Below are 12,502 nucleotides of genomic sequence, written 5' to 3'. Positions count from 1 at the left end.
GTGTGTGTGTGTGTGTGTGTGTGTGTGTGTGTGTGTGTGTGTGTGTGTGTGTGTGTGTGTGTGTGTGTGTGTGTGTGAGAAATAGGACAAGTTTTGTTGTTGTTGTTATTGTATTTAACTAGGCAAGTCAGTTAAGAACAAATTATTATTTACAATGACGGCCTATCCCGGCCAAACCCGAGCCAATTGTGCGCTGCCCTATGGGACTCCCAATCACGGCCAGATGTGATACAGCCTGGATTCAAACCAGGGACTGTAGTAACCCTCTTGCCTTAAATCAAATCAAATCAAATGTATTTATATAGCCCTTCGTACATCAGCTGATATCTCAAAGTGCTGTACAGAAACCCAGCCTAAAACCCCAAACAGCAAGCAATGCAGGTGTAAAAGCACATTGGCTAGGAAAAACTCCCTAGAAAGGCCAAAACTTAGGAAGAAACCTAGAGAGGAACCAGGCTATGTGGGGTGGCCAGTCCTCTTCTGGCTGTGCCGGGTGGAGATTATAACAGAACATGGCCAAGATGTTCAAATGTTCATAAATGACCAGCATGGTCCAATAATAATAAGGCAGAACAGTTGAAACTGGAGCAGCAGCACGGCCAGGTGGACTGGGGACAGCAACGAGTCATCATGTCAGGTAGTCCTGAGGCATGGTCCTAGGGCTCAGGTCCTCCGAGAGAGAGAAAGAAAGAGAGAAAGAGAGAATTAGAGAGAGCACACTTAAATTCACACAGGACACCGAATAGGACAGGAGAAGTACTCCAGATGTAACAAACTGACCCCTTAGACCGCTGTGTGACTCGGGAGCCCTATAGTAAGTCGTTTCCTGACAGGGAATCGAACCCGGGCCATGGCGGTGAGAGTGCCGAATCGTAACCGCTAGACAACGCAACCATGCCCTACTATAATCAGATGGTCTTCAGGGTGGGCCCCTGTGGCCCCCCCTTCCAGCAGTGTCTTCTCTCTTCATCTGTTGCCCTTATCTCAAGTTCAGTTCCACATCCCTCATGTTCCTGGTTCCACAGGAACTGGCCTGCCCTATCAGGAACTGAAACTAGACTGTTTCTCTTTTCCACAATAACTTTCTGCATTTCCCCTTTTCTCAGTCAGTAACTTCCCACATACCAAGTTCCTCTTGACATTTCCTTGACCCCTAATATATACATTCCTTATACATATAAAGTAATCAGTAAGTTGTAGCATGGTAACATGAATAAGTATATTTCCAGCTAGAATCCAACAAGTCTAATTCAGGGGAGCCTGTTTTTTCCGCCAGAATTTCTGGGGACCCCCGACTTTGAATACCACTGGTCTAAGCTGTGTTCCTGTAAAAGCATGTGACAATTGCTGCTGTTAAAAGGGCTTCATAAATACATGTGATTGATGTGTTCCACAGGGCCAGGCCATGTCTCACACGGTGACAGCCCAGCACAGCTCAGTCCGTGTGGAGGGATTGCGGGCTGCCACTCCCTACGTGGTCCAGGTCCGGGCTCGCACCGTGGCTGGCTATGGCCGCTACAGCATCCCTAAGGACTTCAGCACCTCAACACACAGTAAGTCATTTCATTTCTCCTCCCCCTCCTCCTCCTCCTCCTTCACTACTTCATTACCACACTCTTTCTCTCTGCGTTTTGTGTCTGTCTCTCGCTCTCTCTCTTTCCCTCTCTCTCCTCCTCCTCCTCCTCCTCCTCCTCTTTTGCTACTTCATTGTCACACTCTTTCTCTCTGCGTTCTGTGTCTGTCTCTCGGTCTCTCTCTTTCCCTCTCTCTGCTCCTCCTCCTCCTCCTCCTCCTCCTCCCCCTCCTCCTCCTCCTCCTCCTCCTTCGCTACTTCATTGTCACACTCTTTCTCTCTGCGTTCTGTGTCTGTCTCTCGCTCTCTCTCTTTCCCTCTCTCTCCTCCTTCTCCGCCTTCACTACTTTGTCTTTCCTTCTCTTTCTCTGTCTCTCTCCCTTCCCTTCTGTCCCATCACTATTTATCATTGTCCTTCACCATTGATAATGCCTCATCGTTTTATTCACCAGTGTTCTGGAGATGTTCTATGTTATCTTTAATCAGTACAATCCATCCAAGCAGTGAAAGAACTCCGAACAAGCTATTTCAAGGAGCTGTGCTTTTTTTTTTTTTACGGGCCCTTCCCAGCAATGCAGAATAAAATGTAAAGGAAAAAAGTGAAAAATAATAAGACAAGGAATAAATACATGACTTGGCTATATACTCAGGGTCGCATATTATGGTAGCAGATGAATACAAGGTGAATACAAATAACATTGAAGTCAAATTAATATTAGAATATATATTTATTTTTTTACTATGCATTGTTTTTCATAATGACATGTATTTATTGTGAAGAAGAAAAAAAAAATATATATATATATACATGTAAACACAGATTGGAATACAATACCCATTATTTGTTTTGCCATGAATCTGCCTCCATATTTCGCTAGCTGTTTCTTTAAGAAGTTCTTCAGTGACATTCCAGGTGTTTATTCTTTGATTATTATTTCTTCGGTGACCTTTAGGTGACCCTATGAAGTCAGTGCAGGACCAGCTGCCTCTCATAGTGGGCTCAGCGTCTGCCGGTCTTGTGGTCATCGTCGCCCTTGTGGTCATTGCCATAGTTTGCTCTCGGTAAGTGTTTGACTTGTATGTATTTATCTAACAGGCCTTTTTGGTCATTGTTTTGACATTTTTGGTCATTGTTTGGTATCTTGGTTCCTTGAATCCTGAAAAGGGCCTTAGAAAGGCTTTAACCACCCTGAGCATTGTTCCATTCTTCCAATCCCGACTGTTTGCAGACAATCTACTATCTTCTGCTTGTTATTTGAAAGCAGCCTGTGTATCTACTGTGGAGTGCCTGCCAAGACAGAGGATGGATGATGTGAATGAGATTGTGCGTGTGTGGTCCTTGTTTGTAGGAAACAACGCAGCGGTTCGGAGCTGGAGTACACAGAGAAGCTGCAGCAGTATGGTGAGTACTGAGGGGAAGGTGTGTGTGTGTTGGGGGAGGGGGTTGTGTGTGTGTGTGCGTGTGTTGGGGGAGGGGGTTGTGTGTGTGTGTTGGGGGAGGGGTTTGTGTGTGTGCGTGCATGTTGTGAGTGCAGACTTGGAGAGCTACGCCTTTCTGTGGTCCTATGTTCAAACCAGGACAGTAAACCACCTGATTTAATCAATTATCCAATCACCTAACCAAAGCAGGAAACTGCATTTGCTCAATGAAACCATGATTATCTAGATCAGGTGGTTTATGAAACCCCAAAGTGCAACAGACTCCCTGGCTTTTCAGCTTTTCAAGACTCAAAGAGCTGTGTGATAGATATGTCCAACTGCTGTTCTTGCATCAAATGTAATTCCATTTCCATTCATAACTGTATTAGTTAATAATTATGCATTGGAACACAACAACAACAACAAAACTGCCAGTGTCATGAATATCTGATGAATGTATATATTCAAGAACATCTGATGCATCCCTCCCTTCATCTCTGTAGTTTCTCCCGGGGTGAAGGTGTACATTGATCCGTTCACTTACGAGGACCCCAATGAGGCAGTCCATGAGTTTGCCAAGGAGATTGACATCTCGTGTGTGAAGATTGAGGAGGTCATCGGTGCAGGTAACCAACATAGCTAGGTGTTGAAGTGCGGTGTTCTGAGGGCAGGGTTTTGGGAGGGAATGGATTTTGTGTTTGGGGGTAGGGGGGGTATTTGTGAAGATGGAGAGATGTTTTGGGACAGTTGTGTGTTTAGGGGAGTGGGTGATGTTGGGGTGGGTTGTTGGTTGAACAAGATGTGTGTTGGGTGGAAGGGGGCAAAAGGGTTGTTGCGGGGAGGTGTGGAGAGGAGGTGTGGGGTGGTGTGGAGAGTAGGTGTAGGGGTGGTGTGGAGAGTAGGTGGGTGTGGGGGTGGTGTGGGGGGTGGAGGTGTGGTGTGGGGGTGTGGAGGGGAGGTGTGGTGTGGAGAGGAGGTGTGGATGGTAGGTGTAGAGGGGAGGCGTGGAGAGTAGGTGTGGAGGGGAGGCGTGGAGGTTGAGGTGTGGAGGGGGTGTGGAGGGTAGGTGTGGAGGGGAGGCGTGGAGGTTGAGGTGTGGTGGGGAGGCGTGGAGAGGAGGCATGGAGGGGAGGTGTGGGGGAGGTGTGGAGAGTAGGTGTGAGGGGGGGTGTGGGGAGTAGGTGTGAGGATTAGGTGTGGAAGGGAGGTGTGGAAGGGAGGTGTGGGGAGTAGGTGTGGAGAGGAGGCGTGTTGAGTAGGTGTGGAGGGTATGTGTGGGAGGAGATGTGAGGGGGAGGTGTAGAAGGGAGATGTGGAGAGTAGGTATGGAGAGGGAGATGTGGAGGGTAGGCGGGGAGAGGAGGAGTGTTGAGGAGGTGGGGAGGTGTGGAGGGTAGGTGTGGAGAGTAGGTGTGAGGGGGAGGTGTGGGGATAGGTGTGAGGAATAGGTGTGGAAGGGAGGTGTGGGGGAGGTGTGGGGAGTAGGTGTGGTGGGGGAGGTGTGAGGGGGAGGTGTGGAGGAGAGGTGTCAGTGAAACAACTTCTTCTGTCATCCAGCTAGTTTGCTGTTTCTTCTCCGAGAGCATGTGTTCTTTCTCCTGACTTCACCCTGAACCATATGTCCCTTTATTTCTCTTCCTCTTTCTCTCTTCTCCTTTATAAACACACAACTTTTTACCAAGGCACCAAAACTCCCAGGCTCCTCATCCGTTCCCTCTCCCCCTCCACCGGTCCCAGGCTCCACTCCCGGTCACGGGATGATCTTTCCTTCTCTCCATCCCTCCCCAACCTCTCAGACCCCTAAGTTTCCTGTCTCTCTCTTTTCTTACCTTCCTCATTCACTCTCTCTCCTACACAGCTCAACCCCCATCCCTCGCTCTTTTACAATCTCCTTCTTCCTTTCACTCCTATATTTCTAGAATTCCTCCTCCTCTTCTTCCTCCTCTTCGGTTCAACCAGTAATGCTCCCTCCCTCCCTCTCCCTCACTCCTCCTCCTCTTTCCCCTCTTCCTCCACTCCCCTCTCTCCCTCCTCCCTCTTCCTCCACTCCCCTCTCCCTCCTCCCTCTTCCTCCACTCCCCTCTCTCACTCCTCTCTCTTCCTCCACTGCCTCCTCCCTCTTCCTCCACTCCCCTCTCCCTCCTCCCTCTTCCTCCACTCCCCTCTCTCCCTCCTCTCTCTTCCTCCACTGCCTCCTCCCTCTTCCTCCACTCCCCTCTCCCTCCTCCCTCTTCCTCCACTCCCCTCTCTCTCTCCCTCCACTCCCCTCTCTCTCCTCTCTCTTCCTCCACTCCCCTCTCTCCTCTCTTCCTCCACTCCCCTCTCTCTCTTCCTCCACTCCCCTCTCTCTCCTCTCTCTTCCTCCACTCCCCTCTCTCCCTCCTCCCTCTTCCTCCCCTCCCCTCTCTCCCTCCTCCCTCTTCCTCCACTCCCCTCTCTCTCCTCCCTCTTCCTTCACTTCCCTCCCCCTTCCCAACCCTCACACCCTCTTCCCCACCCCCCTTCCCCCCAACCCTCCACCCAGGTGAGTTTGGGGAGGTGTGCCGCGGGCGCCTGAAGCAGCCCGGGCGCCGTGAGGCGGTGGTGGCCATTAAGACACTGAAGGCAGGCTACACAGAGCGCCAGAGGCGGGACTTCCTTGGCGAAGCGTCAATCATGGGCCAGTTTGACCACCCCAACGTGATCCGGCTGGAGGGCGTGCTGACCCGCAGCTGCCCTGTGCTCATCATCACTGAGTTCATGGAGAACGGAGCGCTGGACTCCTTCCTCAGGGTGAGTGAAGCTGACAGTTGCGATGATGTGCGGAATTGTACATGATACATTCTAATTGATATCGATTCTACCGTACTTGATAAAAACCTGGAGTCACGCATAATCACACATACCACCACCTACACACCAGTAATGCTTAGAGTCGTACCGCACACACACCAGTAATGCTTAGAGTCGTACCGCACACACACCAGTAATGCTTAGAGTCGTACCGCACACACACCAGTAATGCTTAGAATCGTACCGCACACACACCAGTAATGCTTAGTCGTACCGCACACACACCAGTAATGCTTAGAGTCTTACCGCACACACACCAGTTATGCTTAGAGTCGTACCGCACACACACCAGTAATGCTTAGAGTCGTACCGCACACACACCAGTAATGCCTAGAGTCGTACCGCACACACACCAGTAATGCTTAGAGTCGTACCGCACACACACCAGTAATGCCTAGAGTCGTACCGCACACACACCAGTAATGCTTAGAGTCGTACCGCACACACACCAGTAATGCTTAGAGTCGTACCGCACACACACCAGTAATGCTTAGAGTCGTACCGCACACACACCAGTAATGGCGATACGCTGAACCGTTCATGACACCTCTGACCAATAGAAAGACAGGAGTTGTGCTGTTGAAAATCCAGAGACATGCGTAGTCAAACACAACATCGCTGACTGATAGGAATTCAGCTGTACAAAGCCATATTTTACTGGACTACATGTGGACCTTTGTAGCTCAGTTGGTAGAGCATGGTGCTTGCAACACCAGGGTTGTGGGTTTGATTCCCGTGAGCACCCCTAAATAAAATGTATGCACGCATCCCTGTAAGTCGCTTTGGATAAAAGCGTCTGCTAAACGACATGAAATGTATATTATTATATTACTACACAAAAGCCTGGGGACAAGGACACACACCACCTCCTACAGGACAGTGGACGCTGACGGGGGAAGTACAGAACTTCTACAACCTAAAGAGTTCTATTACATGATTCCTACAGTAGGCAATAGGCAGTGCACACACACAGTAATGCTCTCTCACTCAGTAAGAGTTAATTAACCTCGATGAGCTCTTACGAGAATGGCGCACTGTCCAAGTCCATTCATAGGTGGTCATACTTAAGCAATAAGGCACCAGGGGGTGTGGTATATTGCCAATATACCACGGCTGAGGGCTTAAGGGCTGTTCTGGATACAGCCCTTAGCCGTGGTATATTGACTGTATATCACAAACCCCCTAAGTGCCTTATTGCTATTATTGCTATCCCGCCTTAACACAGCTCACTGGTTGGTCACCATAGCAGCACCCACCCGTAGCACGCGCTCCAGCAGATATATCTCACTGGTCACCCCCAAAGCCAATTCTTACTTTGGCCGCCTTACCTTCCAGTTCTCTGCTGCTAATGACTGGAACGAACTGCAAAAATCACTGAAGCTGGAGACTCTTACCTCCCTCATTAGCTTTAAGGACCAGCTATCAGAGCAGCTCACAGATCACTGCACCTGTACATAGCTCATCTGTAAATAGCCCATCCAATCTACCTCATCCCCATACTGTATTTATTTATTTAACTTGCTCCTTTGCACCCCAGTATCTCTACTTGCACATTCATCATCTGCACATCCTACCATCCCAGTGTTTAATTGCTATATTGTAATTACTTTGCCACCATGGCCTATTTATTGCCTTACCTCTCTTATCCTACCTCATTTGCACATGCTGTATATAGATTTTTCTACTGTATTATTGATTGTATGTTTGTTTATTCCATGTGTAACTCTGTGTTGTTGTATGTGTCGAACTGCTTTGCTTTATCTTGGCCAGGTCGCAGTTGCAAATGAGAACTTGTTCTCAACAAGCCTACCTGGTTAAATAAAGGTGAAATAACGTAAATAGAGCAGTAAAAATAAATGTTTTGTCATACCCGTGGTATACGGTCTGATATACCACGTCTGTCAGCCAATCAGCTTTCAGGGCTGGAACCACCCAGTTTATAATATGGAATCGCTTAATCTCTGTGTAGTTATGCAGTAGCTCCTGTCCTTTCTGTAACAGTTAACCCAGATTATTACAGTCCAATGTTGTCCTCTATATATTTTTAATCCCAGCCCCCGTCCCCGCAGGAGGCCTTTTGCCTTTTGGTAGGCCGTCATTGTAAATAAGAACTGACTTGCCTAGTTAAAGGTTAAATAAAAAATAAATAACAAATAAATGGTGTATAACGTTAATATATACAAATAATCTCTCTTATTGGATAGATTTACGATCATAAAGTACAGAGCAATGTCCTTAACCCTCCTTGGTTCATTTCATCTCATCTCAATTCATCTAATTTAATTTAATCTCATTTCATTTCATCTCTCGTGACTCAAACTCAAGCTCATCTCGTGACTCAAGCTCATCCTCTCACTCCTTCTCACACACTCCTGTCAGTCAGATGTCCATCCAGCTACATTTGTGTGTGTTTGTGTGTGTGACTCATAGATACACATTGCAGTGATCTAGTGATGTCCCGTCAAACTACGGTGCCTGGCTCTGGGATGCAGGCAGAACTACACACATGTACACATGTGAACGCACATAACACATGCATAACAACAAGAAACACATTTGCACTCATAAACACAAACACACACTCACAAGCAGGACTGTCCTATCCAGCTATGCCTCCAATGCATTAGGGCTGTGACGATACCAGCATTGTGATATATTTTCCATGGTAAAAATGAAAACACAAAACAGACCAAACTGTGCTGTTGTGCTATAGCTTGTAAAATAAATAAATGTGACTCTGGACGACAACATAATGATGTTTGTTTCCAACATTAGAGCTGTTTTCCTAAAGAAGGGTTTTGTTTCCTTGCCACCCAGCCTTGTTATGAATCACAGGGGTGCAACTTTGGTTTTAGTGGGGGGGGCATATTTGTATTTATTTTTTATTCATTTAAATCCAGTCGGATAAACACTCCAAACAGCTTACCCGACCGCTCGGGGGCGTCCGCATGGTCCTAAAGCACACCGTTGCCTCGTTTTGTATCACATTCCAATGATAAAACTGAGGGAGACAATTTCAAAATGTGAAAGTTGCCCCCCTGAGTTCCCCCCCTGATGAATCATGTTGTTAACATACCCATGCAAATGTGTTTTAATGTCAAACTCCATTCATGTGTAAAGAACAAAGCAGTATGTTTAGATACTTGGCACGTTGGGAATCTAACCCTCCTGAGTTCATGACAAATAAACCTTGATTTCCAGGCTCCTTGAGACATGGGAAGTATGCCATCACAAAACTAATGAGAAATGGGACTGATTATGGAGCTGTTTATAAAAATAGAATCATTACAACGAACATCCCCATTCAAGTCAGAAGGTTGGCATTTATTTGAATGACTCATGTACTGGAGGCAGCTCTGTAGAGTGGTCACTAGCTGGCACAGACGCAAAGTCATAAAAATCAGATTTTAAACCTAACCTTAACCCACTGTTAACCCTAATGCCTAACCCTAACCTTAAATTAACCTAACCCTAACCTAAACATTTTTGTTTGCATTCATTTTTACGATTTTGCCAATTTTACTTTGCAGCTGGCCCATCTAGCGGACATCGCTCAGGTTGGCCTCCAAGGCAAGATTCATGACAATAAATGTCAACCTGCTTCAAGTCAAGGAGACATGATTTTCCATTCTAGTTATTCTAATTCTATGGAGGTGTTGTGAGTGGTAGCATGGTTCCCATCAACTCAATGCTTAATTAATTTCAGTCAAGACTGGATAAGCTGAGAAAGGTCGAACCTCTTGTCATTCTGGGAAAAGATAATTTAATTCTAACTGTAACTAATTATCAGTGGACTGTCCTATTCACTTTCATGCTGTAGCAACACACACACACACACACACACACACACACATACACACACACACACACACACACACCTCTAACTATTAAATATTTAAATGACTCATTAGATGGGATCAGACACATGGTAATCTGTTGCAGACTGACAGAACCAGTCGTGGATAGTTATGCCATATGTTATGTTTATGTTTATGAAGCTTTATATAGGTTTATATTTATTATGTTTATGTAGGTTTATGTTTATGAAGGCTTATGTAGGTTTATGTTCATGTAGGCTTATGTAGGTTCATGTTTATGTAGGCTTATGTAGGTTTATGTTTATGTAGGCTTATGTAGGTTTATGTTTATGTAGGCTTATGTAGGTTCATGTTTATGTAGGCTTATGTAGGTTTATGTTTATGTAGGCTTATGTAGGTTTATGTTTATGAAGCTTATGTAGGTTTATGTTTATGTAGGCTTATGTAGGTTCATGTTTATGTAGGCTTATGTAGGTTTATGTTTATGTAGGCTTATTTAGGTTCATGTTTATGTAGGCTTATGTAGGTTTATGTTTATGTAGGCTTATGTAGGTTTATGTTTATGTAGGCTTATGTAGGTTCATGTTTATGTAGGCTTATGTAGGTTCATGTTTATGTAGGCTTATGTAGGTTTATGTTTATGTAGGCTTATGTAGGTTCATGTTTATGTAGGCTTATGTAGGTTTATGTTTATGTAGGCTTATGTAGGTTTATGTTTATGTAGGCTTATGTAGGTTCATGTTTATGTAGGCTTATGTAGGTTTATGTTTATGTAGGCTTATGTAGGTTTATGTTTATGAAGCTTATGTAGGTTTATGTTTATGTAGGCTTATGTAGGTTCATGTTTATGTAGGCTTATGTAGGTTTATGTTTATGTAGGCTTATTTAGGTTCATGTTTATGTAGGCTTATGTAGGTTTATGTTTATGTAGGCTTATGTAGGTTTATGTTTATGTAGGCTTATGTAGGTTCATGTTTATGTAGGCTTATGTAGGTTCATGTTTATGTAGGCTTATGTAGGTTTATGTTTATGTAGGCTTATGTAGGTTCATGTTTATGTAGGCTTATGTAGGTTTATGTTTATGTAGGCTTATGTAGATTCATGTTTATGTAGGCTTATGTAGGTTTATGTTTATGTAGGCTTATGTCGGTTTATATTTAAGTAGGCTTATGTTTATGTAGGCCTATGTAGGTTTATGTAGGTTTATGTTTATGTAGGTTTATATTTATGTACAGTAGGCTTATGTAGGTTTATGTTTATGAAGGCTTATGTAGGTTTATGTCAATGTAGGCTTATTTAGGTTTATGTAGACTTATGTTTATGAAGTTGTTTGTTGGTTTATGTTTTTGTAGGTTTATGTTTATGTAGGCTTATGTAGGTTTATGTTTATGTAGGTGTATGCTTATGTAGACTTATGTCGTTTTATGTTTATGAAGACTTATGTAAGTTTATGTTTATGTAGGCTTATGTAGGTTTATGCTTATGTAGACTGACCTACGGACTGATTTTATCTCCCTCTTCCCTCTCTCAATTCAATAAAATTCAAAGGGCTTTATTGGCAAGGGAAACATGTTTACATTGCCAAAGAAAGTGTCATATTTTGGCTATATACAGTATTGTAATGATGTGCAAATAGTTGAAGTACAAAAAGGAAAATATATAAATATGTGTTGTATTTACAACGGCGTTTTTCCTTTTCTTGTGGCAACAGGTCACAAATCTTGCTGCTGTGATGGCACAATGTGGTATTTCACCCAATAGATATGGGATTTTATCAAAATTGGATTTGTTTTTGAATTCTTTGTAGGTCTGTGTAATCTGAGGGAAGTATGTGTCTCTAATATGGTCATACATTTGGCAGGAGGTTAAGAATTGCAGCCCAGTTTCCACCTCATTTTGTGGGCAGTGTGCATATAGCCTGTCTTCTCTTGGGAGAAGACCAGCTTGCTTAGGGGACTCTTCACCAGGTTAATCTCTCTGTAGGTGATTGTTTTGTTACGTAAGGTTTGGGAATCGGTTCCTTTTAGGTGGTTGTAGAATTGAACGTCTCTTTTCTGGATTTTGATCATTTGTGGGTATCGGCCTAATTCTGCTCTGCATGCATTATTTGGTGTTTTACATTGTACACTGAATATATTTTTTGCAGAATTCTGCATGCAGATTCTCAATTTGTTGTGTGTCCCATTTTGTGAATTCTTGGTTGGTGAGCAGACCCCAGATCTCACAGCCATAAAGGGCAAGGGGTTATATAACTGATTCAAGTACTTTTAGCCAGATCCTAATTGGTATGTCAATTTTTTATTATTTTTTTAAATTTAATTTATTTAACCAGGTAGGCCAGTTGAGAACACATTCTAATTTACAACTGTGGCCTGGCCAAGATAAAGGAAAGCAGTGCGACAAAAACAACAACATGGAATTACACATGGGATGAACAGTCAATAACACAATAGAAAAATCTGTATACAGTGTGTGCAAATTAAGTAAGGAGGTAAGGCAATAAATAGGCCAATAGTGGTGTCGTGTCTTTGGCTATGCCGGATTAAGTGATATGACATGTTATTCTATAAAATAATTTCTCCAGAATTAATATTACCTGATTGAGCTAATCATGTACATTTAAATAACTAGAGATAAGGGGCACCACAAAATAATATTTATAGAGCTGTTATCTTCCGAATAACTCTTAAAGACCTAGTAATATTTTACATCAATAGCAGTCAATATTAATCCTCACCTTAATTCAGTCTCATCTGAAAGTTGTAAATTCTTAGTTATCTGCACGAACCCTGGCTAACAAGTTGAATCAGCAATACAAAATTGGGTTTAATTATTTATTTACTAAATACCTAACTAATCA

At 44.0% G+C, this 12,502-nt stretch overlaps 1 protein-coding gene across 1 annotated transcript in view; it reads left to right on the top strand.

Annotated features, from left to right (window-relative positions):
* LOC112227145 (ephrin type-B receptor 3-like) overlaps positions 1 to 12,502 on the top strand; it is a 70,763-nt gene that overhangs the window by 43,377 nt on the left and 14,884 nt on the right. The window contains exons 7-11 of the mRNA XM_042307992.1: positions 1,397 to 1,553; positions 2,527 to 2,635; positions 2,923 to 2,975; positions 3,496 to 3,618; positions 5,517 to 5,764. Coding sequence (XP_042163926.1) covers positions 1,397 to 1,553; positions 2,527 to 2,635; positions 2,923 to 2,975; positions 3,496 to 3,618; positions 5,517 to 5,764 — 690 coding nt within the window. The remainder of the gene's footprint in view (positions 1 to 1,396; positions 1,554 to 2,526; positions 2,636 to 2,922; positions 2,976 to 3,495; positions 3,619 to 5,516; positions 5,765 to 12,502) is intronic.

The sequence above is a fragment of the Oncorhynchus tshawytscha genome, linkage group LG28 (genome assembly GCF_018296145.1).
Source record: "Oncorhynchus tshawytscha isolate Ot180627B linkage group LG28, Otsh_v2.0, whole genome shotgun sequence".
Classification (NCBI taxonomy): Eukaryota; Metazoa; Chordata; class Actinopteri; order Salmoniformes; family Salmonidae; genus Oncorhynchus; species Oncorhynchus tshawytscha.
Note: the sequence above shows the minus strand (reverse complement) of the source record. Positions and strands in the feature narration are given on the sequence as shown.